Source organism: Lepidochelys kempii, chromosome 21 (genome assembly GCF_965140265.1).
Source record: "Lepidochelys kempii isolate rLepKem1 chromosome 21, rLepKem1.hap2, whole genome shotgun sequence".
NCBI lineage: Eukaryota > Metazoa > Chordata > Testudines > Cheloniidae > Lepidochelys > Lepidochelys kempii.
In genome coordinates, this window is record NC_133276.1 from 18,002,187 (window position 1) to 18,030,112 (window position 27,926).

The following is a 27,926-nucleotide window of genomic DNA, read 5'->3' on the forward strand; positions in this document are numbered from 1 at the left end:
GCCAGGACTTGCAGACTCTTGATTTAAGCCCTTTTGCAGGTGTCTCGACTTTTTCTTAGGAATGGACAAATTGTCCCATCTTTTCTGTCCCCTCCATCCGTTCCGGCGGGTCCTGCTGTTGGCTGGCTCCCTGCTCGCCAGTCACCTGCCCACCAGCGGCGAGTGGGAGGGTCCAGTGGCCGAGGATGGGGGTGGGGGTGCAAGGCTGGCGGCAGGGTGAATCTGCAGCGCGTGGGGGCAGCCGCTCCCTGTGCAGTCCGTCAGCGCAGCCCCGCCAGTGAGCCAGCTCTCGGCTGGCAGGGTCTTGCTCCGTCCTGTTTCCAGCTGGCACTGGCTTGTGCTGTGTGCCGCGGCAGCCAGCGAGTGTGGGAAGGTGCCAGGCTGCGGCTGGTTACGTGTCACCTCTGCTGCCCACCCATTGGCCTTTACGTGCTCCCTGCCCTCTCCTTCCTTTGTCCCTTCACCCCCTGCCCCTCAGTCCCGCTGTGCCTCCACATCCCCCTCGGAAGGGCGTGTCCCGCTCCCAGCACTGTGCGGAGAACGGCGCACTCAGCTCACCAACATCCTAGCCGGCCGGCTCCTTCCTTCCCCCACTGTCTCCTGCTAGGCTGGCACGCTGGGAAAGCCCAAGACTCTCCGACCTCGGGCGCTGGCAAGGTGGAGCGAAGCCCTGCATGGGAAGAAGGAGGATCCTGGGAACTACAGGCCAGTCAGCCTCACCTCAGGCCCTGGAAAAATCATGGAGCAGGTCCTCAAAGAATCAATCCTGAAGCACTTGCATGAGAGGAAAGTGATCAGGAACAGCCAGCATGGATTCACCAAGGGAAGGTCATGCCTGACTAATCTAATCGCCTTTTATGATGAGATTACTGGTTCTGTGGATGAAGGGAAAGCAGTGGATGTATTGTTTCTTGACTTTAGCAAAGCTTTTGACACGGTCTCCCAAAGTATTCTTGTCAGCAAGTTAAGGAAGTATGGGCTGGATGAATGCACTATAAGGTGGGTAGAAAGCTGGCTAGATTGTCGGGCTCAACGGGTAGTGATCAATGGCTCCATGTCTAGTTGGCAGCCGGTATCAAGTGGAGTGCCCCAAGGGTCGGTCCTGGGGCCGGTTTTGTTCAATATCTTCATAAATGATCTGGAGGATGGTGTGGATTGCACTCTCAGCAAATTTGCGGATGATACTAAACTGGGAGGAGTGGTAGATACACTGGAGGGGAGGGATAGGATACAGAAGGACCTAGACAAATTGGAGGATTGGGCCAAAAGAAATCTGATGAGGTTCAATAAGGATAAGTGCAGGGTCCTGCACTTAGGATGGAAGAATCCAATGCACCGCTACAGACTAGGGACCGAATGGCTAGGCAGCAGTTCTGCGGAAAAGGACCTAGGGGTGACAGTTGACGAGAAGCTGGATATGAGTCAGCAGTGTGCCCTTGTTGCCAAGAAGGCCAATGGCATTTTGGGATGTATAAGTAGGGGCATAGCGAGCAGATCGAGGGACGTGATCGTTCCCCTCTATTCGACATTGGTGAGGCCTCATCTGGAGTACTGTGCCCAGTTTTGGGCCCCACACTACAAGAAGGATGTGGATAAATTGGAGAGAGTCCAGCGAAGGGCAACAATAATGATTAGGGGTCTAGAACACATGAGTTATGAGGAGAGGCTGAGGGAGCTGGGATTGTTTAGCCTGCAGAAGAGAAGAATGAGGGGGGATTTGATAGCTGCTTTCAACTACCTGAAAGGGGGTTCCAAAGAGGATGGCTGTAGACTGTTCTCAATGGTAGCAGATGACAGAACGAGGAGTAATGGTCTCAAGTTGCAGTGGGGGAGGTTTAGATTGGATATTAGGAAAAACTTTTTCACTAAGAGGGTGGTGAAACACTGGAATGCGTTACCTAGGGAGGTGGTAGAATCTCCTTCCTTAGAGGTTTTTAAGGTCAGGCTTGACAAAGCCCTGGCTGGGATGATTTGACTGGGAATTGGTCCTGCTTCGAGCAGGGGGTTGGACTAGATGACCTTCAGGGGTCCCTTCCAACCCTGATATTCTATGATTCTATGTGCCAAGCCTGCACCATCCTGGCACAGAGAAGTCTCTCCGCCCCTCAGCAAAGCTGTGGAGTGGCGGGGGGGCGGGGAGTGATTTCCAGCATGTTCACGCCCTGACCCTCCATAGCAGCCCCCCCAGGCAGGGGCTTAGCACCCTCTTCACCAACCCCCCCATCCCGGGTCCTGCCCCCAGGGTCCTCGGGGCTGCTCCATCCCCTAGGCACCCTCCCCTGCTGAGCCACCTCTCTGGCTGGGTTCGCTGAAGGTTCCCTGGGCCCTGGTGCACAATGCCTCCTGTGTGAAAGATGTATACGGGAGTGTGTGCGTCACCTCTCCCCATGTGAACCCTAAAGCCTTAAAGTTAAGAAGGCAAATAAAAAGAATCCAACTACATAGTACAGAGGTGGGCAAACTATGGCCCACGGGCCACATCTGGCCTGCGGGACCCTTCTGCCCAGCCCCGGAGCTCCTGGCCAGGGAGGCTAGCCCCCAGTCCCTCCCCCGCTGTCCCCCCTCCCCGCAGCCTCAGCTCACTGCACCTCCGCTGCAATGCTCTGGGTGGCACGGCTATGAGCTCCTGCAGGGCAGCATGGCTGGCTCCAGCCGGTAAGGGGGCGGGGGGGGGGTGGATAAGGGGCAGAGGGTCCCGGGGGGCAGTCAGGGGACTGGGGGCGGTTGGATGGGGCAGACGTTCGGGGGGGAGCAGTCAGGGGACAGAGAGCAGGGGGGTTGGATAGGGAGTGGGGTCCCAGGGGGGTGGTTAGGGGCAGGGGATTCCAAGAGGGGGCGATCAGGGGACAGGGAGTGTTGGATGGGTCGGGGGTTTTGAGGGGGGCAGTTAGGGGGCAGGAAGTGGGAGGGGACGGATGGGGAGACAGTCTGTTTGGGGGGTACAGTCTTCCCTACCCAGCCCTCCATACAGTTTGGCAACCCCAATGTGGCCCTTGGCCAAAAAGTTTGCCCACCTGACACAGTATTTCTTTTAACAGGGGCTCAGTCAACTTGCTGTTAATTTGACCGTTTGTACTGCATAGTTCTGACTGATTGCCCTTGAACTCGCCTGAATGGGAATAATTTTACCAGCTTAGGGAAATAGGGTCACCCTACCCAGAGGCATTCACTGCCACCCTCCCTCGGGGATTCTTTTTAGGGCAGCAGCTTTTTATTTTGCCAGAAGCTCTCCAGGAGTCCTGCTGACGAAGACTGCACCAGAGACAAGCTGGCTGGCTGTGGGTCCCTGCCTGACACAAACCTCCTCACTGGATTCTCTACTGCAGGTGCCTTGTGCAGTGCTTAATTTGTGCTGGGGCTTGCCAGGGCTCTTTCATGACAAATTAAGCACTGAGGGAAGGCAGAGGGGCCCAGAGGGGATGGGGGAAGCCCAGAGAACCCTCCGGGACCAGGGCCACCAAAATACATCCAGTTCACCATTTCCCCTATGGCTGGCCCTGGCGGCGCTGCCTTCAGAGCTGGGTGGCTGGAGAGCTGTGGCTGCTGGCCAGGAGCTCAGAGCTGCCAGGGCCATGAACTGCCAACCCTAGAGGTGTGGGGGCTCAGCCCTGGCACAAATGAAGCACCGGCTGGATATACATTCTGATGGATGGGGATGCTCCTGTCAGACCAGCAATAGACTGAGGCTCACCAGCCACAAGCGGCTCTTTAATGTGTTTCCTGCTGTCAATTAATCACACTTAATGTATGTAATTAATGCAAAAGATATTAACTAGATTTAAAAAGTCATAATTTATCAGTTTTAATCCACTGTTAAACAATAATAGAATACCAATTTAAATTTATTATAAGTATTTTTAGATATTTTTCTACATTTTCAAATATATTGATTTCAATTACAACACAACACAGAATACAAAGTGCACAGTGCTCACTTTATCTTATTTTTATTACAAATATTTACATTGTAAAAATATGAAAAAACAGTATTAAATTCACTGCACACAAGTACTGTAGTGCAGTCCCTTTATCATGAAAGTGCAACTTACAAGTGTAGAATTTTTTTTTACATAACTGCACTCAGAAACAAAACAATGTAAAACTTTAGAGCCTACAAGTCCACTCAGTCCTACTTCTTGTTCAGCCAATCGCTCAGACAAACAAGTTTGTTTATATTTATGGGAGATACTGCTGCCCACTTCTTATTTACAGTGTCACCTGAAAATGAGAACAGGCGTTCGCATGGCACTATTGTAGCCAGTGTTGCAAGGTATTTATGTGCCAGATATGTCAAACATTTGTATGCACCTGCATGCGTCAATCTGTAGGTTCTAAGGCAGTGGTTCTCAAACCTTTTTTTCGCGGACCACTTGAAATTTGCTCAGGGTCTCAGCGGACCACTTAATGATCTTTCCAAATGCACTATATAAAAAAAATTAATTAATGTTTTTTTTTGTTCTACAAATAAAAGCACACAACTCATATTTTAATATCAGTAGTCTTACCTTTCTAATGTAATGGATGGTGTCCTCTCTCCCCCGCCGCGGCAGCCCCTGAGCTGGGGCTAGGAAGGAGAGGGCTCTCCCCCGCCCCGGCAGCCCCCAAGCTGGGGAAAGTCCCCTCTTTCTCTGGCTGCCACAGCCCTGCACGTCCCAAATGTCCCCACCCCATCTTCTCACCCCACTACCCCCTCCCACCTACCCCCTCTTCCCCCCAAGGCCACCACCTCACCTTACATGTGTGTCTTCTCCAGGGTCCAGACACCTAATTAGTGGAGCCACGCCTGTGTGGCTCCACTAATTAGGTGGGTGGCCCTTCATTTTCTTGTGTGCGGCCTCCCAGGTGCGCACCTTAGAGGGAACTATCTGCGGACCACCTGAATAGAGTGTCTATGGACCACAGTTTGAGAACCTCTGCTCTAAGGTTTTACATTGTTTTGGTTTTGAGTGCAGTTATGTAAAAATATAATAATTCTACCTTTGTAAATTGCACTTTCACAATAAAGATATTACACTACAGTGTTTGTATGAGGTGAATTGAAAAATACAGTTTATTTTATCTTTCTACAGTGTAAATATTTATAATAAAAATAATATAAAGTGAGCACTGTACACTTTGTATTCTGTGTTGTAATTGAAATGAATATATTTGAAAATGTAGAAAAACCAAAAATATTTATTATAAAAGTAAATTGGTATTCTATTATTAACAGTGCGATTAAAACTGTGATTAATCATAATATTTTTTAATCTCATGATTGAGATTATTTTTTTAATCATTTGACAGCCCTAATATATACATACATATAAACTAAATATTTTCTGTCATACTGTTTAAATATGACTATACAGCACCATAGTAAATGAAACAATGAATTCACATGACTGTGGCTATTTCGGGTAAGGTCGATCTGTAATTTGACTCCTGAACCCCTGAGGTCTGAATGGTGAAGGGTTGAGCAGGTTGGAATTGGTAGCTGCTTGCATGGGCATGTTTCTTATTCTAAATCAAAATAATATAGAGAATTTATAGACAAAGCCCTGGCTGGGATGATTTAACTGGGAATTGGTCCTGCTTCGAGCAGGGGGTTGGACTAGATGACCTTCTGGGGTCCCTTCCAACCCTGATATTCTATGAATTTACTCCCCTTAGAAATCTCTCCGAGCCTGGCCCTGTCAAGAACTCCCTGCATGAGCCACTGCCCTGCCCCGGCTTTCCACTAACTGGGGAAACATAGGAAATGGGAACTACCAGACTGGATTAGACCCACGGTCTGTCAAGTCCAGTGTCTTGTCTCTGACTGGGGCTACCACCAGCTGTTTCAGAGAAAGGAGCAAGAAACCCCGCATTGGGCAGAAGGGGAATAATCTGCACCACAGGGGAGTCTCAACCTGAACCCTACTAGCTAGAGATGGGTTTAAGCCCTTAAACCGGAGGACTGATCCCCACTACAAATATTGAATTTGTTTAACTATTCTAACTCTGGCTACTCTTCTTGTCCATATAACTGTCTAATCCCTTGTTAAATCTTGGAAAGTTCTTGGCCTCAGCATCCTGTGGCAATGAGTTCCACATGCTAATCATATGCTGTGTGAAAGATTATTTCTTCTGTTTGGAATTTCCCACTTTTCAGTTTCATTGAATGTCCCCCTTGTTCCTGTGTTGTGAGACAGGGAGAACAGACACTTCTTCATGTCCCTTCTCTAGACCAGTCAGTATTTTACAGACTTAGATCATGTCCCCTCTTATACTTCTCCTTTCTAATGTAAGAATCACAAGCCTGAACCGGAGCAGGGAGCTGCATCTGAGGATCATAAGCACAAAGGTGATAGTCAAAGCCGCATTTGCAGCTGAGATCATTCTGACAGAGGATGTAGAGACAGAAGAGGAGGTGGCCAAGATGGAGCTCTGCGGGACCCCCACAGAAAGCAGCAGAGCTAATACACCAAAGGCAGGAGGAGAACCAGAAGAGGATGGAGTCATGGAAGCCCAGAAATGACAATGGCAGAAATTGACCAGCCAGCCCATACTCGTGGTGAGATGCCAGCCAGGAGAGGAGATCAGAGGTGAGTCTGAGAGTTATTTCACAGACAGGCATGGAGGTGCTGAGGGGAGAGGCAGCAAGCAGTTGGAAGAGTGGGGTCACAGCAGCCAGTGTGGGGTCAGGGAAGTTTGTCATGCAGTGCCCACGTGGCAGGTAGTGTCAGCTAAAGCCCTGACCTCTTTGGGGGCTCAATGTTCTCACTGGGATAAGCCAGAGCTCAGAGCAGAGGGGAGTGTCTGCAGTAGAGATAGCCAGCTGGTCTGTCAGAAGCCACCCAAACACACTGTGTAGCTAGGCTGGGAGAGTGGAGAAACCTGCTCTGCAAGCCAGCTGCCCCTCTCCCTCAGCCCCGAGGAGGAGGAGGGGAGAGACAGGCAAAGGCCAAGGCAAGGAAGAGCTCACACAGGGCTACAGGCTTCCTCTTCCGTGCACCTGCTAGCCTACACAGTGGAGACGGCTGGTGACTTTATGCAAATGAATCAGCACCCTAATGTGCCTATTTGCATATGTGCCTCATCTTATTTACATATGTGCCAGCAAGTGTCCAGATCCAACTGTCTCATCATGACATTGCCTCCAAGGGCAGGTCCGCTTTCCCTTCCCCCCCACCATGGTGAACCTGGGCTGCGCTCCCTCTCCACCCACTGGCAACCCCATGAACCATCCTGCCCCTCCCCCCCCCCGCACACACACACAGTTTCTCAACCAGTCGGGGGGCCAAATGTTGTGCCCCAGCCTCCCTGCCGAGGCCTCAGCAGGGCACTCTCCATAGCTCTCCACCCACGGTAGGGCACACTGGAGGCAGCTGCTCAGGGTGGGGGAAGTCTTGACAGTTAGGAGGATGCCAGAAACATGGAGCCTTCCAGCTGATCCAGGAGCGTGCCCAGATCTGAGTTCACGGCCCTCAGAGTAGGCCTGGCAACAACCCCCGGGCCAGACGCTCTCCCTGGGAGGGAAGGGGAGATTCACTGCCCCGCTGCTGTCCCCTGCAGGAATGCTGACAGCTGTGGGGCAAGGTGTTCCTGAGACACCGCCAGCCTGGCTGGAGACCAGGCCCCTGTTGCCAGTGGGGGCAGCTGTACAGGGGGTTTAGCTGGAGAGAAGCTGGGCCTTTGTTTATTGCATCCCCACAAGAAATGCATGAAAAGGAGCTTTAGGAAGTGTGCTGAGTGGAGTCCAAAGGGCGGGTCACTCTGGACACACCAACCAAAGCTTGAAGAGCCTGGCATCAAGTTAGCCGACCCTGCCAATTTTCCTCTGGCTCTTTCACCACTGCCTCCTCTGGGCTGGCCCAGGCAATCCAGGCCCTTAGGCACCTAAGTCCCCGCTAAGCTGCATGGCAGCACAGCAGACTAGTAAGAGCCACACAGGCCCTCAGGGCTATGGGGGGGGGGGGGAGATGCCTCTCCCCCAGCCCCTGACCTGCTGCAGCTGGGGGGAGAGGCCCCAACCCCGGCCTGGACCTAGGGTGGCCAGGGGAGAGGCACCTATCCCACAGCCCCAGCCCCGGAGATACCACGGCGGGAAGAGGCGCCCTTCTCCCCGCAGCCCAGGTGCTGCTCCGGGGAGAGAAAGCTGTGGGGAGTCCTCTCTCCCCACTGTAGCCCTGGGGCAGCCTGCACCCCAAACCCCTCATCCACAGCGCCACCCCAGAGCCCGCACCCACAGCCGGAGCCCTCACCCCTCCACACCCCAACTCTCTGCCCCAGCCCTGATCCCCCTCCCACCCTCCGAATCCCTCGGCCCCACCCCGCCACATGAATGTTGTTCTGTGCACCAATACAGAGGTGATGTGTGACACGCCACCTCCATATTGATGCACATAACAGCATTCATTCCGCACATGCGTGGGAAATTTAGAGGGAACACTGTGTGGCACCCCGCGATACGAATCACCTGCAGCTCAGCCCTGCCTCAGGGCCCTCATCCAGAGCAATGAGTGCTAGCAGCAGGGGGGCCACTTCCAGAGAGGCAGGTACAGCAGCGTGGGGCCCATTCTTCTTCCCAGGAATGCAGCAGGCCCCCTATCTCCTCAGGCGTAGGAGGAATGGTAGCAGGTATCCCCCCGCGTCCCCCGGGAGACAGGTGTGACAGCAGAGGGCCCCCAACACTTACTCCAGTAACTGATGCGGGTGGGCTGGGCTCCGGACACAGCCCTCTGCTGAGCTCCTGGAAGGGGGGGTAACAGCCCGTTCACACCTGTGAGGCAATTCACCCCTCTGACAGCTGCTGCTCCAGGCTGTGATGGAGGCATCATACGTTAGCCACTCACTGCTCATGTTTTCAAGGTTTTCTTTGAAACTATGAGCTAGAAACTTACTTTACATCAGACTCTTGGTTTTGTTTTAAATCACAGCTCCAGGGGTTGGGGCCCTGGGCACAGACCTAGAGTGCCTATGCTGAGAGCCTTTGGCCCTGTACACTACCCCACCTACACACTCACCCAACCTTAACTTTCTGCCTCCGAAAATGCAGACAAACATACAACAAATCAACAGAACAAATCAGCAGCAGATGATGAATTCCTGAGAGAGAGAGAGAGAGAGAGAGAGAGTTTATCTCCAGTGTTACTGTGAACTAACAGAGAACAAAAACATCCAGATGTTACTTCCTACAAAACAGAATTAAAAAGGCAAATGCATGAGTTCAACATGCACACTGTGAATCCTGCCACACTCTAAATCAACACACTTCATAACACCAGACAAATCGACCATTCCAATCCTAGTCACCCAGGTAATCTCCTACTGCAACAACACATCCCACAATGAGAAGATGGATGGAACAAGTACGTAACATGATGCACTCTGGAACTGCATTCCTTTTGCAATCTGTTGTAGACATTTAGGGTCTGACTAATGCACCAACATGCATGGATCTTCCACTGACATCAAAAGGTTTCTACCAAACAAGAATGCACCCAACACTCTATTTCTACCAAAGAACAAAACAAAGTTGAGTGGCTGGTAGGAATCAAGTGGACAGTAAAGAGTGAAGAAGGGGAACTGGCTGCATCCCTCAACTATTCATTACAGATTTGTTAAATCAATGTAAAAGCAACCCCTCGCGGCAGGTACTATCCCATTGCCTGAAGCGACAAACCCCATGGGACAAGAGTGGCTCTGCTAAGACCCTCTTTGGCTACAGGCTGTTCCAGAAGCTGCCTGTACACAGCATTGCTTCCTGCTGGCCTACGGGGGTACTCATAGATTCCTAGGTTCCAAGGTCAGAAGGTGTTGGATCATATTAAAGAAGTTCTGTATTAAAATCACAAATGAGTGTGATTCCCCATAGTTTAAATTCCAGGGTATTACTAATTAAGAGGTCTCTTGATTTTTGGTACTGTTTCTCTCCCTCGATATGTGAAACTTGCAAGCCACTAATTGCGTTACTACATTCTAAGACAGAGTCTGTTCTCAAAGCAATTCGCAGAGAGAGAGACTCAAAGCAATACTCTGTAACAACAGAAACAGCACCCAGACACTCCCCGCCCTTTTGTTGTATTAACAATTGTGATTAAAATAGAGATAGAGGATGTATGCGGATGGATGCTTGGTGTGGATAATAACTGAATGATCAGGGAGGTGCCAGCCTAAGAATCCAGTGTCCATTGGCTGAAGAAGGCGTCAAGTGGAAATAACCAGAGGACCCCCGGAGGGCAGACTGGAATCCACCCAACAGCCTCAAGAATGGGAGAACCAAAGAACAAGATAACATCTAGCAGCAGGGAGCCATCAGGAATGTGCCATCTGCTGATTGATTCAGCAACAGCATGATGAAGCAATTCCCATAGACTGGCATAGGAAGAAATTCCTATAAAAATGGACTCTAGAAAGTGAGAACTTGGGGCTCTGATTCTGCAAATCAACTTCCAGGAGGAGCGTTAGATGAGCATCTAACAAGGCCCTGCTCCCTCCTCAGGTCCAGGCCACCTGGCCAGTGGCTTGGCATGAGCAACTCTAAGGCTGGTAACTATGATAACAACCTTGCAGAACCTGTGTGTGTGTGAATAACTATGAAATTGAATGGAATGTTATAGCTATAACTAACTGCTTACTACGATTCTTTCTGGATTCACAATAAATGTGGTATTTTGCCTTTTTCCCTTTAATAAGATCCTCCTGGTTTTTATTTTATTGGTATAACAAAGGGACCATTATCATCTAGTCTGACCTCCTGGATAGACAGGCCAGAGACCTACCCCACAATAATTCCTAGGCCCTACTCAGCAATTCAGGTTGTGACAAGTGGCCTGCACCTCTGTTAGCTGCTATGTGGGTTGAGTAAGAGGCATGATCCTCAACACACAGATGGAAAGGCAGAGGCTCCAAGAGGTTAAGCAACCTGCCTAGAAGACATTCTGGATTAAGTATGGGACTGACAGCCTGAAACAAACTGCGTCCTGAGTGGATGGACACTGATTCACTGCTTGGCCTCAGGCATCTCACAAAGGTCCATATTTTCAAAAATGGCAACCGATGTTGGGTGCCTCCAATTTTAGCAGGCCAGCTTGGGACCCCCTGGGTCTGATTTGCTGCGCTGCTTGGACTGCAGCTGGAGGGCTCAGCCCAGCTGACAACAAGGCCCCTGCTCCCTGCGCCAGAGGCCCCTTTTGACAAGTTTGGCCTGGACTCTTTGGGCTCGGGGCCCACAGCCAGAAAGTGGGGCCAAAAGTCCCCCCAAGGCGGGTCTCGAGAGCCCCCGGTTCCCTGGGCAGGTCCATTGCCCACTGGGGCTGGCCCAGAGCCGCTGCCGGGACATCCACCAGCCTGCAGGCCCGCGCCGCACAGTGCCCGGCGCCGCTGGGTTTGCTGGGGGCAGCAGAGGACACAGGCGGACCCGGCGCCAAGCTCCTCGTCCCTTAGTCCGGGCTGGGTCCTCGGCTCGGCGAGCCGGCCCCGGCCAAGCCCCAGCCCCGGCCCCGGCCAAGCCCCAGCCCGGCACCTCCCCCGCGCGGCGCGGCCGGGCGAGCCCGGGGCGCCCCACAGGCAGCAGCCGGGCAGAAAGCGGAGCCCCAAGGCCCGGCGACGGGCCGGGCGGGCCGGGCCCCACCCCGCGGGCTTTGTCCCCCCGGCCGGCCGGGCCGCAGCCTCCAGCAGGGGGCGGCGGCGCCGCGCAGGAGCCGCTCCCCCGGCCCGCCCCGCTCCGCTCCGCTCCCCGCCCGGCCGCAGACAAAGGCGGCCTCCCGCCTGCCCGCCCGCCCGCCGGCTGCCAGCTCCGCGCCGGGCCCGCGCGCGGCATGGGCGGCTCCGGGGGCCCCGCGGAGCCATGAGGCGCGGGCTGCGGGCGCAGCGGCGAGCAGCATGGCCGGGGCCGGGGCCGGGGCCGGGGCCAGGGCCGGCCGGCGCGGCATCCCCAAGCGCAAGCCCAACTTCACGCTGCAGGAGATCGACATCCTGATGAGCGAGGTGCTGCGCTACGAGCAGCTGCTCTTCGGCGCCAGCTCCACCAACGTCAACGCCTACGAGAAGCAGAAGATCTGGTGGCGCATCACCAACAAGATCAACGCGGCGGGCCGCAACCAGCGCGACATCGGCGAGGTGAAGAACCGCTGGCGCGGCCTGCGCCGCCGGGCCAACGACAAGATCACCCGGCACCGCCAGGAGCGCCAGGCGCCGCCCGACGCCCGCGGCTGCCCCGCGCCCCGCGAGCCCGGGCTCGGCCCGCAATGGGGCCTGCACGGCGTGTGCCCGCTGGACGCGCCGCCCGGCCCCGGCGAGGTGCCCGCGCCGCAGGGTGAGTGAGGGGGGCCCGGCCGCGCCAGCGCCCCTGGGCCGGGCTCGGTCCCCCGGCGCTGCCTGGCCCGGGGCCGCTTCGCCGGGGCCGCCGCGTGACCCGCTGCCCTCCCCGGCCCGCCCAGCCCAGCCCAGCCCGCGCCGGCCGCTGGCTAGTGCGGGCTCGCCCCCGGCCCGCCCCCGGCCGCACGGCAGCCGCTTGTCTGTGGGGCGCCGTGCCCGGGCAGGTCTCTAATGCCCGAGGGTGCGGAGATGGCTGGAGTCTGGAAGGGCTGCGTGATGCAGCCTGGCCAAGCCGGCGGCCTGCCCTGCGCCCGGCTCCCCGGGGAGCCGGTCCCACGCGAGCTGCTGCCCTGGGGCTTTTCACCGAAGCTTTCGCAGCGAGGCCATGTTACAAGAGACGGGGCAGGCTGCGCCCCCCTGGGGGTGATTCCCGGTGTGGGGAGACATGCTGGCGGTGGCTCTGATCACGGGAGTGTGCTAAACACCGAGGGTACCGGGCATAGCGTGAGCCCCTGGCTGCCCCCCACACACCTGTCCGCGACGTTAGGCGGGTGCTTGGGCGGCTAGACCCTCAGCCCATGTGGCTCCGCTCGATTTGAAAGCACAGGAGCTTGACATGCAGACATACTCGGTCTCTCCTTTTGGGCCCCAGCCCAGCTGGGGCATTTAATAGCGCTTGGGTGCCATTTCTCTCTGTTTGGTCAGTGGGTGGTGGTGTTTGTAGCTTATGGCGCTTATCATAGTATCCGAGCACCTCCAGCATCCATGGATTAAGCCTCTATCACAGCACAGTATCTGGCCATTTTAGAGGGGGCAATTCAGGCATGTGGGGGTGCACGGACTTGTCCAAGCTCACACAAAGAGTCTGGCAGTGCCAGGAATAGAAGCAGATTTCCCGATTAGCAGTACTGTGCTTTAACAAGCAAATCTTTGCTTCCAAAAGACTCCAGAACAGAACACTGTGATCTGGGTGTGGCTGGCACACAGCTGTGGGGAGAGGGCCTTGCCTCCATGCTTGGGAACATGATACCTCGGCAGCTGCTGCCCAGTGCCACACTGCTTTGTTGCCATATCGCTCTGCAAACTCGCATCTGTCTTGCTATTCCCAGTCCTTCCTCTGGCTCGTGCAGAGCACTGCTGCCTCTCAGATTTCTCCCTCCCTGAGAAGACTTTCTTTCAGGCTGTCTGCCCTCCATGGCACTCTTTCTTTTCTTTTCTTTTCTTTTTTCTTTTCAACTATTGTGCTTTTGCTCTTTTATTTTTAGCTTCAGCAAGAGCCTTTGGATCACTCCTGTGTCCCTCCTGCTATCTTGACATTAGCAAAGCTTTTGACATGCTCTCCCACAGTATTCTTGCCAGCAAGTTAAAGAAGTATGGGCTGGATGAATGGACGATAAGGTGGATAGAAAGCTGACTAGGTTGTCAGGCTCAGCGGGTAGTGATCAATGGCTCCATGTCTAGTTGGCAGCTGGTATCTAGCGGAGTGCCCCCGGGGTCAGTCCTGCAGCTGGTTTTGTTCAATATCTTCATTAATGATCTGGATGATGGGATGGATTGCACCCTCAGCAAGTTTGCAGATGACACTAAGATGGGGGGAGAGGTAGATACGGTGGAGGGTAGGGATAGGGTCCAGAGTGACCTAGACAAATTGGAGCAGGGGTGGACAAACTTTTTGACCCGAGGGCCACATCGGGGTTGCTAAACTGTATGGAAGGCCAGGTAGGGAAGGCTGTGCCCCCCAAACAGCCTGGCCCCTGCCCCCTATTTGCCCCCTCCCACATGCTGCCCCCTCACTGCCCCCCCTCAGAACTCCTGACCCATCCAACCCCCCCACTCCTTGTCCCCTGACCGCCCCCTCCCAGGACCCCTCACCCCAACCAGGCCCCCAGGACTCCACCCCCTATCCAAGTCCCCCGACCACCCCACCTCCCCCAACCTCTGCTCCATCCAACTGCCCCCTGGGACCCTCTGTCCCTTACTGGCCAGAGCCAGCCACGCTGCCCAGCTGGAGCTTGCAGCCATGCCACCCAGAGCATTGTGCCAGAGGCGCAGTGAGCTGAGGCTGCGAGGGAGAGGGGGCAGCAGGGGAGGGGCCGGGGGCTCAGGGGCTGGGCAGGAGGGGCCCACGGGCCAGATGTGGCCCGCGGGCTGTAGTTTGCCCACCTGTGAATTGGAGGATTGCGCCAAATGAAAACTGATGAGGTTCAACAAAGACAAATGCAGAGTCCTGCACTTAAAAAGAGAGAATCCCATGCACCGCTACAGGCTGGGGACTGACTGGCTAAGCAGAAGTTCGGCAGAAAAGGACCTGGGGATTAAAGTGGACGCCAAGAAGGCCAACGACATATTGGGCTGTATTAGTAGGAGCATTGCCAGCAGATTGAGGGAAGTGATTATTCCCCTCTGTTTGGCACTGGTGAGGTCACACCTGGAGTATTGTGTCCAGTTTTGGTCCCCCTACTAGAGAAGGGATATGGACAAATTGGAGAGAGTCCAGCAGAGGGCAACAAAAATGATTAGGAGGCTGGGGCACATGACTTACATAAGAACATAACAATGGCCATACTAGATCAGACCAAAGGTCCATCCAGCCCAGCATCCTGTCGGCCAACAGTGGCCAATGCCAGGTGCCCGAGAGGGAGTGAACGTAACCGGTAATGATCAAGTGATCTGTCTCCTGCCATCCATCTCCACCCTCTGACAAACAGAGACTAGGGACACCATTCCTTACCCATCCTGGCTAATAGCCATTAATAGACTTAACCTCCATTAATTTATCCAGTTCTCTTTTAAACCCTGTTATAGTCTTACAAGGAGAGGCTGAGGGAACTGGGGTTATTTAGTCTGTAGAAGAGAAGAGTGAGGGGGGATTTGATAGCAGCCTTCAACTACCTGAAGTGGGGTTCCAAAGTGGATGGAGCTCGGCTATTCTCAGTGGTGGCAGATGACAGAACAAGGAGCAATGGTCTCAAGTTGCAGTGGGGGAGGTCTAGGTTGGGTATTAGGAAACACTATTTCACTAGGAGGGTGGTGAAGCACTGGAATGGGTTACCTAGGGAGGTGGTGGAATCTCCATCCTTAGAGGTTTTTAAGGCCCGGCTTGACAAAGCCCTGGCTGGGATGATTTAGTTGGGGTTGGTCCTGCTTTGAGCAGGGGATTGGACTAGATGACCTCCTGAGGTCTCTTCCAACCCTAATATTCTATGATTCTGTGCAGCTCTCCCCAAACTGTTATAGTCAGATACATCATTCCCACTCCTTCCCAGTCAGTAATGGAGATGTTAAAAGGACAACTAACGCTGCTCCCTCTAATGCCACACCAGGCGCTTCTCCTTACCCAGTGATCCCCTTTGCAGCCTTTCAGCTACTTTCTGTTACAAATGATAGTGCTTCTGGCCAAACAATTTGACCCAACTGTGAGACAGGTTCAGTGAAACAGAGTATGAGGTGCTTTAGCGAAGTCCAAGTATGTAACATCCCCCCCCCCCCATCATCTATGTCTACAGTTTCCCATTGAGGTTGTTGTCTAATGCTTATATTGTGGTAATGCATAGAGGCCTCAACCAGGCCAGGACCCCGTGCTGTGTACAAACCCATAGTAAATGGAAGTGCCTGCCCCAAGGATCTTATATTTTCAAAGGCCAGACATAACAGGTGCATGAAGCAAGGATGGGGGAACAGAAATAATTTGATGTCTTGGGACAGACTAGTTGTGTGCTCAATTCTTAGCTAATCAGCAGCTGTAAGAGTGTGGAGGTACGTCACTAGGCCCAGATGGTATTCACCCAAGAGTTCTGAAGGAACTCAAATGTGAAATTGCAAAACTACTAACTGTGGTTTATAACCTATCATTTAAATCTGCTTCTGTTCCAAATGACAGGGGGATAGATAGTGTAATGCCAATTTTTTAAAAGCTCCAGAGGAGATTCTGGCAATTACAGGCCAGTAAGCCTGACTTGAGTACCGGGCAAACTGGTTCAAACAATAGTAAAGAACAGAATTGTCAGACACATAGATGAACATAATTTGTTGGTGAAGAGTCAGCATGGTTTTTGTAAAGGGAAATCATGCCTCACCAATCTGCTAGAATTCTTTGAGGAGGTCAACAGACATGTGGACAAGGCGGATCCAGTGGATACAGTGTACTTAGATTTTCAGGAAAGCCTTTGACAAGGTCCCTCACCAAAGGCTCTTAAGCAAAGTAAATTGTCATGGAATAAGAGGGAAGGTCCTCTCATGGATGAGTAGCTGGTTAAAATATAAGAAACAAAGTTTAAGAATAAATGGTCAGTTTTCAGAATAGAGGGACGTAAATAGTGGTGTCCCCCAGAGGTCTGTACTGGGCCAAGTCCTATTCAAAATATTCATAAATGATCTGGAAAAAGGGGTAAACAGGGAGGTGGCAAAATTTGCGGATGATACAAAACTACTGAATATAGTTAAGTCCCAGGCAGACTGTGGGGAGTTACAAAAGGATCTCACAAAATTGGGTGACTGGGCAACAAAATGGCTGATGAAATTCAGTGCTGATGAATGCAAAGTAATGCACATTGGAAAACATCATCCCAACTATACATATAAAATGATGAGTCTAAATTAGCTGTTACCACTCAAGAGAGAGATCTTGGAGTCATTGTGGATAGTTCCCTGAAAACATCCACGCAATGTGCAGCAGCAGTCAAAAAAGCAAACAGAATGTTGGGAATCATTAAGAAAGCAATAGGTAATAAAACAGAAAATATCATAGTGTCTCTATATAAATCCACGGTACACCCACATCTTGAATATAGCATACTGATGAGGTCGCCGCATCTCAAAAAAGATGTATTGGAATTGGAAAAGGTTCAGAAAAAGGGCAACAAAAATTATTAGGGGTATGGAATGGCTTCCGTATGTGAAGAGATTAATGAGAATGGGACTTTTCAGTTTAGAAAAGAGGCGACTAAGGGGGGATATGATAGAGGTCTATAAAATCATGAGTGGTGTGGAGAAAGTAAATAAGGAAGTGTTATTTACTCCTTCTCATAACACAAAAACTTTAGGCGTCACTGAATGAAATTAATAGGCAGCAGGTTTAAAACAAAAAAAAGGAAGTATTTCTTCACACAACGCACAGTCAACAGAGCAGGGATGGTGTCCCTAGCCTCAGTTTGCCAGAAGGTGGGAATGGGCAACAGGGGCTGGATCACTTGATGATTACCTGTTCTGTTCATTCCCTCTGGGGCAAAAGACTGGATACTGGGCTAGATGGATACGCAGCAGGATACGGACCCTGGACTTCAGGAAAGCAGACTTCGACTCCCTCAGGGAACGGATGGCCAGAATCCCCTGGGGGACTAACTTGAAGGGGAAAGGAGTCCAGGAGAGCTGGCTGTATTTCAAGGAATCCCTATTGAGGTTACAGGGACAAACCATCCCAATGAGTCGAAAGAATAGTAAATATGGCAGGCGACCAGCTTGGCTTAATGGTGAAATCCTAGTGGATCTTAAACATAAAAAAGAAGCTTACAAGAAGTGGAAGGTTGGACATATGACCAGGGAAGAGTATAAAAATATTGCTCGGGCATGTAGGAATGATATCAGGAGGGCCAAATCGCACCTGGAGCTGCAGCTAGCCAGAGATGTCAAGAGTAACAAGAAGGGTTTCTTCAGGTATGTTGGCAACAAGAAGAAAGCCAAGGAATGTGTGGGCCCCTTACTGAATGAGGGAGGCAACCTAGTGACAGAGGATGTGGAAAAAGCTACTGTACTCAATGCTTTTTTTGCCTCTGTTTTCACTAACAAGGTCAGCTCCCAGACTGCTGCGCTGGGCATCACAAAATGGGGAAGAGATGGCCAGCCCTCTGTGGAGATAGAGGTGGTTAGGGACTATTTAGAAAAGCTGGACGTGCACAAGTCCATGGGGCCGGACGAGTTGCATCCGAGAGTGCTGAAGGAATTGGCGGCTGTGATTGCAGAGCCATTGGCCATTATCTTTGAAAACTCGTGGCGAACCGGGGAAGTCCCGGATGACTGGAAAAAGGCTAATGTAGTGCCAATCTTTAAAAAAGGGAAGAAGGAGGATCCTGGGAACTACAGGCCAGTCAGCCTCACCTCAGTCCCTGGAAAAATCATGGAGCAGGTCCTCAAAGAATCAATCCTGAAGCACTTGCATGAGAGGAAAGTGATCAGGAACAGCCAGCATGGATTCACCAAGGGAAGGTCATGCCTGACTAATCTAATCGCCTTTTATGATGAGATTACTGGTTCTGTGGATGAAGGGAAAGCAGTGGATGTATTGTTTCTTGACTTCAGCAAAGCTTTTGACATGGTCTCCCACAGTATTCTTGTCAGCAAGTTAAGGAAGTATGGGCTGGATGAATGCACTATAAGGTGGGTAGAAAGCTGGCTAGATTGTCGGGCTCAACGGGTAGTGATCAATGGCTCCATGTCTAGTTGGCAGCCGGTATCAAGTGGAGTGCCCCAAGGGTTAGTCCTGGGGCCGGTTTTGTTCAATATCTTCATAAATGATCTGGAGGATGGTGTGGATTGCACTCTCAGCAAATTTGCGGATGATACTAAACTGGGAGGAGTGGTAGATACGCTGGAGGGGAGGGATAGGATACAGAAGGACCTAGACAAATTGGAGGATTGGGCCAAAAGAAATCTGATGAGGTTCAATAAGGATAAGTGCAAGGTCCTGCACTTAGGACGGAAGAACCCAATGCACAGCTACAGACTAGGGACCGAATGGCTAGGCAGCAGTTCTGCGGAAAAGGACCTAGGGGTGACAGTGGACGAGAAGCTGGATATGAGTCAGCAGTGTGCCCTTGTTGCCAAGAAGGCCAATTGCATTTTGGGATGTATAAGTAGGGGCATAGCGAGCAGATCGAGGGACGTGATCGTTCCCCTCTATTCGACATTGGTGAGGCCTCATCTGGAGTACTGTGTCCAGTTTTGGGCCCCACACTTCAAGAAGGATGTGGATAAATTGGAGAGAGTCCAGCGAAGGGCAACAAAAATGATTAGGGGACTGGAACACATGAGTTATGAGGAGAGGCTGAGGGAGCTGGGATTGTTTAGCCTGCAGAAGAGAAGAATGAGGGGGGATTTGATAGCTGCTTTCAAGTACCTGAAAGGGGGTTCCAAAGAGGATGGCTCTAGACTGTTCTCAATGGTAGCAGATGACAGAACGAGGAGTAATGGTCTCAAGTTGCAGTGGGGGAGGTTTAGATTGGATATTAGGAAAAACTTTTTCACTAAGAGGGTGGTGAAACACTGGAATGCGTTACCTAGGGAGGTGGTAGAATCTCCTTCCTTAGAGGTTTTTAAGGTCAGGCTTGACAAAGCCCTGGCTGGGATGATTTAACTGGGAATTGGTCCTGCTTCGAGCAGGGGGTTGGACTAGATGACCTTCTGGGGTCCCTTCCAACCCTGATATTCTATGATTCTATGGACCTTTGGTCTGACCCAGTATGGCCATTGTTCTGTTCTTATGGCTGCCAGGCTGTTCTATGGCTGCATTATGGCTGGGAAGCTTTGAGGAGGCACTCCAAGGAGGATACGGTGATTGATGGCTTTAGGGATTCTGGCTGGGATGGAGGGGTAGCCTGGGAGAAAGTGTGAAAGTACTGGATGATCCTGGCTCAGATGAGAATTCTGGCAACATGCTGGGTGGGAAGACTGGATCTAAGGAGGTCTCATGTAGGAAGAAGTAGCAGAACTTAGGCACAGCCTAGTCAAAGGAGGGGACCACGTAAAACATAGGGCTTGAGAGATGCCGTCCATTGTGCTAGAGAAAGTGAAAGAGCAGGAGATCCAACCTGGCCATGTTAAATTTCATTTGGCGGCTGTTTTGTTCAACATCTTCATTAATGATCTGGATGATGGGATGGATTGCACCCTCAGCAAGTTCATGGATGACACTAAGCTGGCGGGAGAGGTAGGTATACTGGAGGGTAGGTCCAGAGTGACCTAGACAAATTTGGGGATTGGGCCAAAAGAAATCTGATAAGGTTCAACAAGGAGAAGTGCAGAGTTTTGCACTTAGGATGGGAAGAATCCCATGCACTGCTACAGGCTGGGGACCAACTGGCTAAGCTGATCTGCAGAAAAGGACCTGGGGATTACAGTGGATGAGAAGCTGGATATGTGTCAACAGTGTGCCCTTGTTGCCAAATAGGCTAATGGCATATTGGACTGCATTAGTAGGAGCGTTGCCAGCAGATCGAGGGAAGTGATTATTCCCCTCTATTCGGCGCTGGTGAGGCCACATCTGAAGTACTGCGTACAGTTTTGGGCCCCCCACTACAGAAAGGATGTGGACAAATTGGAGAAAGTCCAGCGGAGGGCAGTGAAAATGATCAGGGGGCTGGGGCACATGACTTACAAGGAGAGGCTGAAGGAACTGGGGTTACTTAGTCTGCAGAAGAGAAGAGTGAGGGGGGATTTGATAGCAGCCCTCAGCTACCTGAAGGGGGTGGGTTCCAAAGAGGATGGAGCTAGGCTGTTCTCAGTGGTGGCAGATGACAGAACAAGAAGCAATGGTCTCAAGTTGCAGTGGGGGAAGTCTAGGTTGGATATTAGGAAACACTATTTCACTAGGAGGGTGGTGAAGCACTGGAATGGGTTACCTAGGGACGTGGTGGAATCTCCATCCTTAAAAGTTTTTAAGGCCCGGCTTGACAAAGCCCTGGCTGGGATGATTTAGTTGGGGCTGGTCCTGCTTTGAGCAGGGGGTTGGACTAGATGACCTCCTGCGGTCTCTTCCAAGCCAATTCTTTTATGATTCTGAGGATGCTGATAAATTGAAGAAGGTTCAGAGAAGATCTGGGAGTTTGATTAAATGACTAGAAAGAAGCCGTATAGTGATAAACTCAAGGAGCCCAATCCATTTAGCTTAACAAAGAGAACATCAAAGGGTGACTTGATCACTGTCTGTAAGTACCTACATAGGGAAAAATATTTTAAAATAGACTCTTCAGTCTAGCAGAGGAAGGTCTAACGTGATCCAACAGCTGTAATTTGTAGCTAGACAAATGCAGACTGGAATAAGGTGTAAATGTAACAGTGAGGGTCATTGGTAAATTAACCATTGGAACAAGGGGCGTGGTGGATTCTCCATCACTGACCATTTTAAAGTTAAGATGGGTGGTTTTTGTTAAAGAACTGCTCCACTAATTGGGGAAAGTTCTGATTTCTTATATCACACAGGCTGTAGACTAGATGATCACAATGGTCCCTTCTGGCCTTGGAGTCTGTGAATCAGAGGAAGACGTTTGGAGTCAAGTTAGGTCTGTGAGTTATCAGCTCATCAGCAGAAGCAAGCTCCCCACAGACCAGGACACACCTACTCAAAGTGGCATCTGACCCTGCTGTAACAGCAGATGCAAAACCTGAAGCTGTATCTCCACAGCTACCCCCATATCTCCACAATACCCCCACAACACACCTTTCAGGATCCATGGGTCGTACACATGCTAATCATAATATGTGGTGTACCCAATCCTGCACACTAAATGGTCCAGTAACAGCTACATAGGAGCAATGAGATAATTGCTGCATGCTGAAATTAATGCATGCAGAAAAATGAGACAAAAACACCCTACCACCTGTGGGTGAACGCTTCACAAAGCATCTCTCTATAGCTGACCCTGCAGTCCTCATCCTCAAAGGAAACCTGCACAACACAGTCAAAAGACAAGTCTGGGAGCTTCTATTCATAACTGTTCTAGATGCTAACGATCATGGACTCAGGCTGTCTACACTAGAGAGCTTACAGCGGCCCAGCTGGAAGGTTTCCATGTAGCTGCTCTGTGCTGCTGGGAGCGAGCTCTCCTGTTGACATGATTAACCCACTCCCAACGACCGGCGGTAGCGGTGTTGGCAGGAGAAGCTCTCCCACTGACAGCGCTGTGCACACTAGTGCTTATGCCTGTGTAGTTTGTCACTTGGGGGTGGGAATAGTCACACCTCTGAGCGACATCCAGCTTTGCTGACATAAGTGGTAGTGTAGCCATGACCTTAGTACAGACATTGGATTTATGGCTTATTACAACAATCTGTAACCCACTAACCCCCACTTTTTCCCCCTCTGACTGCAGGGGTGTTAGCGGGCCACTTCATCTTGAACGGTTCCTTACTGTGTGTGTTAACTACTTTGGCTGAACAATCTGTTCTACCTTGCCCTTAGCTGTGATGCTCAGAGTACTTTTCCCAGGCCTGAAGAAAAGCTCTGTGTGGCCCGAATGCTTGTCTCTCTCACCAGCTGTATTTGGTCCAGTAAAGGATATTTCCTCACCCGCTTGTCTCTATTAGCAGCATAGAGATAGTAGCCAAAGCCAAGTTTGCAGCTGAGAGCACTGGCAACAAGGCCAGGATGGAGGCCGTGCAGGTTGGGCATAAGGACAGATGGAGAGAGAAGGGAGGGCACTGACAGCAATCTGAGAGGTGCTAGGAGAACCAAAGAAGGTCTCACTCATGAAAACCCTGGGATGACAGGATTCTTTTTAGAAGAGAAGGAGTGATTGTGTCAAAGGCAGCCAATGGGTCATGAAGGGCACCAGGACCGTGCAGGAGTCGTTTCAGGACAATGCAGGGGGCAGGTGCTGGCTTGGAAGGGCTCTGAATGGAATTGGGGAGGAGTTTCAAACAGTGACTGTAGCAGCATGCTCTCAATGAGGGGATGGGGCAGTAACTTGTGGGGAGTTGGGGTCAAGATAGCTTTTTATGATCTGAGAGGCCATGCACATCTGTATGTTGAAGGACAGGAGCAGAAGGATGGGGGCAAGCGGTCAGGAGTCAGGGCTGAGTCCCTGGCACCAGTGGGTGGGAGGGTGAGCAGGGAAGTCACTGGAGTGCATAGGCACTGACTTTGTGGATGCTCCAGGGCTGGAGAACCCCCGGGGTAAAAACGGTGGGTGCTGAGCACCCGCCGGCAGCCCTGCTATCCACTCCTCCCATCCCCTCAGCACCTCCCACCCGCCGCGAACAGTCTGTTTCGCAGTGTGCAGAAGACTGCGAGGGAGGGGGAGCAGCGAGGACTCGGTGCATATGGGGAGGGAGCAGAACTGGGCGGAGCAGGGGTGGGAAGAGGTGGGGCCTTGTAGGAAGGGATGGAGTGGGGATGGGGCCTGGGACAGAGCTGGGGAGTCAAGCACCCCCCAGCACTTTGGAAAGTCGGTGCCTGTGCCAGAGTGTTGGTAATGGGAGAGGGGGAAGATTGGTCCTGAGCTTATCTGGCAACCCCCTCCCCTGCCATTGCTTCCTAGGGAAGGAAACTAGATTGGCCAAGCAGTGATCAGCTGAGTTACGCGCCTTTCCTCTCTGGAAAACTTGCTTTTCTCTCGTCTGATAAATTCCTCAGTTCCTCCCAGCTCTTCAGCAACTCTGCGCTCTAAGTAGCCCGTCACATGTCATCAATAATGTGCGGTTCTGACAAACTGGGGTGCCAGACTGCCCCACACAGTTGTTGAATGCAGAACTGCTCACTAAGACGTCAGCTGGCCCTCCCTCTTTTTGGCACTCTGATGTATTCCTCTTGCTTGGGTTAAAATATCCTTAGCCCTCCCTTATGAAGGGATAAGTGAGCTCATGTGGCCTCCTCTCCTCTGCATGTGTAGCTTTGGAGTTGTCCTTAACATGGAAAAATCTCTTCCCATTCTGGCCTCTGTAGGGCTGGCAACGCCAAAGGGCTGGGAATGGTGAGAACTGGGAATTTCTTTCAGAATCATAGAATATCAGGGTTGGAAGGGACCCCAGAAGGTCATCTAGTCTAACCCCCTGCTCAAAGCAGGACCAATCCACAACTAAATCATCCCAGCCAGGGCTTTGTCTAAGCTTGACTTTAAAAACCTCTAAGGAAGGAGATTCCATCACCTCCCTAGGTAACGCATTCCAGTGCTTCACCACCTTCCTAGTGAAACAGTTTTTCCTAATATCCAACCTAAACCTCCCCCACTACAACATGAGACCATTACTCCTTGTTCTGTCATCTGCTATCACTGAGAACAGTCTAGCTCCATCCTCTTTGGAACCCCCTTTCACGTAGTTGAAAGCAGCTATCAAATCTCCCCTCATTCTTCTCTTTTGCAGACTAAATAATTCCAGTTCCCTCAGCCTCTCCTCATAAGTCATGTGCTCCAGCCCCCTAATAATTTTTGTTGCCCTTCGCTGGACTCTTTCCAATTTTTCCACATCCTTCTTGTAGTGCGGGGCCCAAAACTGGACACAGTACTCCAGATGAGGCCTCACCAATGTCGAATAGAGGGGGACGATCACGTCCCTCGATCTGCTGGCAATGCCCCTACATATACATCCCAAAATGCCATTGGCCTTCTTGGCAACAAGGGCACGCTGTTGACTCATATCCAACTTCTCGCCCACTGTAACCCCTCGATACTTTTCTGCAGAACTGCTGCCGAGCCATTCGGTCCCTAGTCTGTAGCGGTGCATGGGATTATCCGTCTTAAGTGCAGGACTCTGCACATGTCCTTGTTGAACCTCATCAGATTTCTTTTGGCCCAATCCTCCAATTTGTCTAGGGCCCTCTGTATCCTATCCCTACCCTCCAGCGTATCTACCTCTCTTCCCAGTTTAGTGTCCTCTGCAAACTTGCTGAGGGTGCAATCCATGCCATCCTCCAGATCGTTAATACCACTTGGCCCCATGTGAGACAAACCCATCCAGACAGCTCAGTTTTCCGCAATATTTTTATTAGTGCTTAGATCCAGAGGAGCATATACAGTAACTCATGGGCCAAATTCAGCACTGGCGCATGCAGGAATAGCGCCAGTGGAGTGGTGTGTTTACACCGGCACTGAATTTGGCTCTACAGCTGGCTATACAGCACCTTACTGCTTCTCTGGCCTTGGGCAAGTCACGTAACTTGTTTGCTCTCTGCCTTTCTGTGACATGGAGTAGCTGCCTCCCTACCTCCCTGAGATCTTAGGGAGCCACTCTGCAGTCTTTTAGCACAGACCCTGTATAACCCGTTTGATTTCATGAGGGCTTCACATAGGACTCCACGTTAGTGAAGACTTGCATGAGTTGGGCCTTAATTAGCTGACATTTGTGAAGGGCATTCAAAGAGTGCTTTCAGATTAAGCGCCATTGCTGAGGTTACATTCTAAAATGGGACCACTTTCCTGTCTTGGAGGTTGTAGGTTTGTGAGGGTTTTTTCCCCTCTCCTGGAAAAGCAGGTGGCCCATTGGTGTGACAACTCACCTGGGGTCGCTTTCAGGCCACTGGAATGTTCTTCGTCATGCTGTCGTGAGGTTTTTTTCTCTCTCAAAATATTTTTTATTTGGGCTCTGGTTGAAATTTTTCCTTGGTACTTTGGTGATGCTGTCTCTTCAATAACCCTTGTCTAGCTCCACAGAATGCAGAGGGGTGGGTGGTGGGCACAGGGGTGAGCGCGGAATATGGAGGTGTGTTGGAGGGGCGGTTTTAGCTGTTTGTTCATGTTAGAACTGAAAACTTGTGCACAGTGCACCCAGAGTAGATTGACTGGCTAGTTTTCCCTGTCCGATTCTATCCTACAGCTGAGAAGGGATCATGTGCAGCTGCTGAATGATTTAAAATGTATTTTCTCTCAGCAGCTGTACTTCAAACACCCGTATCATCTGCTCTCATTTCTCCTCCATCCCTCTTTGCGCGTAACCCTCCACTCCCGCGACACCACTTAAAAAATGCTTGGAAATTCATACACACAGCTCTGCTGGTAAGCAGTTACAGTTGCTACACAACGTACCTGACACAAAAGCAAGGAAATGAAATTAAGCCACCTAACAAACAGTATGTACCACTCCTCCATCTGCAAGTACACACCTTATCTTTGCCACAAGCCACACAGTGCAGTCTACCTCTGTCCCCTTGGGTACCAGCCTTCCACTGCTACCGTTAATCACCCCTTTACCAGAGTGCCCCCTCCCACTACAACCACCATCCACAACTACTGGTGGGAGAGAAGGGGGAATAGTCTCTTCTGTGGTATCTCCATTCCTGGAGGCTTCCACCCATGGTAGCCCATTCTATACGATCCTCAGCTAATCTCTTTGTGGATTAATAGGTTTCTTGATCCACCCAGGACATGTGCTGTTAGATGGCTCAAGCGTTTGTGGGGTTTGTGTTGGGTATGGGAGGGGAGTGTGTGGCACCCCTAGCTGCTTCACAGGGGAGTTCGTGTGGTAGTTACTAAAATTGGAATGGGGGAAAAAATTAAATCCATTACATGTATGTTGTCCACGTAGCCTAGATGGCTTTACTGTGCAATGCTGCCAGTCCTGGCATGGGGTGAAATCGCAGAGGGGGGTAGGCCTAGGACACGGCTCTCCCTGCAACTGGGAGGACTGGAAACCCTTATTTAATGGCAGCTGAGACTGGAAGACTGTGCTCTGGCTGACTCCCAGCCCTCCTGTTGGAGGAGAGTGGGAGGCAGAAGGCTTTTCTGGCCTTGCTTTGGTGGGGATGGGTTCAACAGTAACCCTGGCTATCCAGAGCCGAAGCATGGGGCTGTATTTTCCCTGGTGGCCCATGTCCAGGTGGGAAGCCGCCCTCTGTTGCTGACCCTGGTTCTGGCCTGCTGCCTGCTTTCTCTTTCCAGTCTGATCTGATCTATCCTCTTTGCCAGGGGCGGGTGTGAAGGAGGAGCCGGTGAAGGAGGAGCCGGTGGACGTGAAGCCAGAGCCATTCCATGCGCCTTCCACTGAGGCCACCCATCAGCAAGTGAAGCGGGGAGGAGAGAGGCGGCTCCTCAGGAGCGCTGGCCATGTGCCGGACGATCCATGTGAAGGGTGGAGCCGGAGCCCGCAGAATCCCTCGCAAACTGAACTCTCCATCAGCGAGCTGGGGGGTCAGCAGGAGCCCCTGGGCACGGATTTCACAAGTATTATCTTTGACCAAGAGGCAGAGCCACTGAATGATTGTAACACGAGTGAGAGTGTGACCCCTGTAACTGGGGCACTGCAAGATGGGGGGCTGGAGAGTGGCCATCTCAGCCCTGTGGAGAAGCGGATTCTCCAGTCCAATGAGCAGCTGGTGCAGGAGATGCGAGCCTTCCGCAGGGAATATGCGGAGAGCCGCAGGGAAACTGCCTCCATCCTGCGCATCATCGCCAAGGCCCTCAGCAGCGTGAGCAGCAGCCTCTGTGAGATCCGCGATCTCTACCTCCGACAGCAAGTGACCCCCAAGCAGTGAGGGGCCACTAGGCCACATCATCACACAGCTGGGGTCGGGGGGACAGGCAGGACCTCCCACTGCCAGGGAGGGAAGTGCTGAGAGGGGCTGCATGAAACAGAGACGTGAACGACCCCTCAGCCAGTGGGAGAGAGATCTGGGGTTGGGGACATGGTTCTCCCACACTTTCCCTACTTCAATAAAACTCTGAACTGGCCATGTGCTCCCCCATCAGTATCTGTTCCAGGCAGGGCCTGTGCAGGGAGCTGCACACCAGTAAGAGTAGCTGGGGCATGGTTGTGGCATTTCTTCCCAAATACTTAACTGCTTTTGCTGCCCTCTCTGCTTCTGCTGCCTGTCCCTCCTGTGTCTCCTCTGCTGCAGCCCTGCCCTGTCACACTGACACCGAAAGAGTCCCCAGAGCTCTGCGTGGAACTGGGATGTGGCCACCTCTCTCAGACTGGGCTGTCACTAGGGCTGGGGGGGAAGG

The 27,926-nt window shown here is 51.8% G+C and overlaps 1 protein-coding gene across 1 annotated transcript; it reads left to right on the forward strand.

Moving 5' to 3' along the window:
• Positions 1-11,587: 11,587 nt before the first annotated feature.
• Positions 11,588-27,653, forward strand: LOC140901163 (uncharacterized). Its single transcript, XM_073319503.1, has 2 exons — positions 11,588-12,280; positions 26,892-27,653. Exons 1-2 carry the CDS (start codon positions 11,848-11,850, stop codon positions 27,455-27,457), a joined length of 999 nt encoding a protein of 332 aa, XP_073175604.1. The 5' UTR covers positions 11,588-11,847; the 3' UTR covers positions 27,458-27,653.
• Positions 27,654-27,926: the final 273 nt, after the last annotated feature.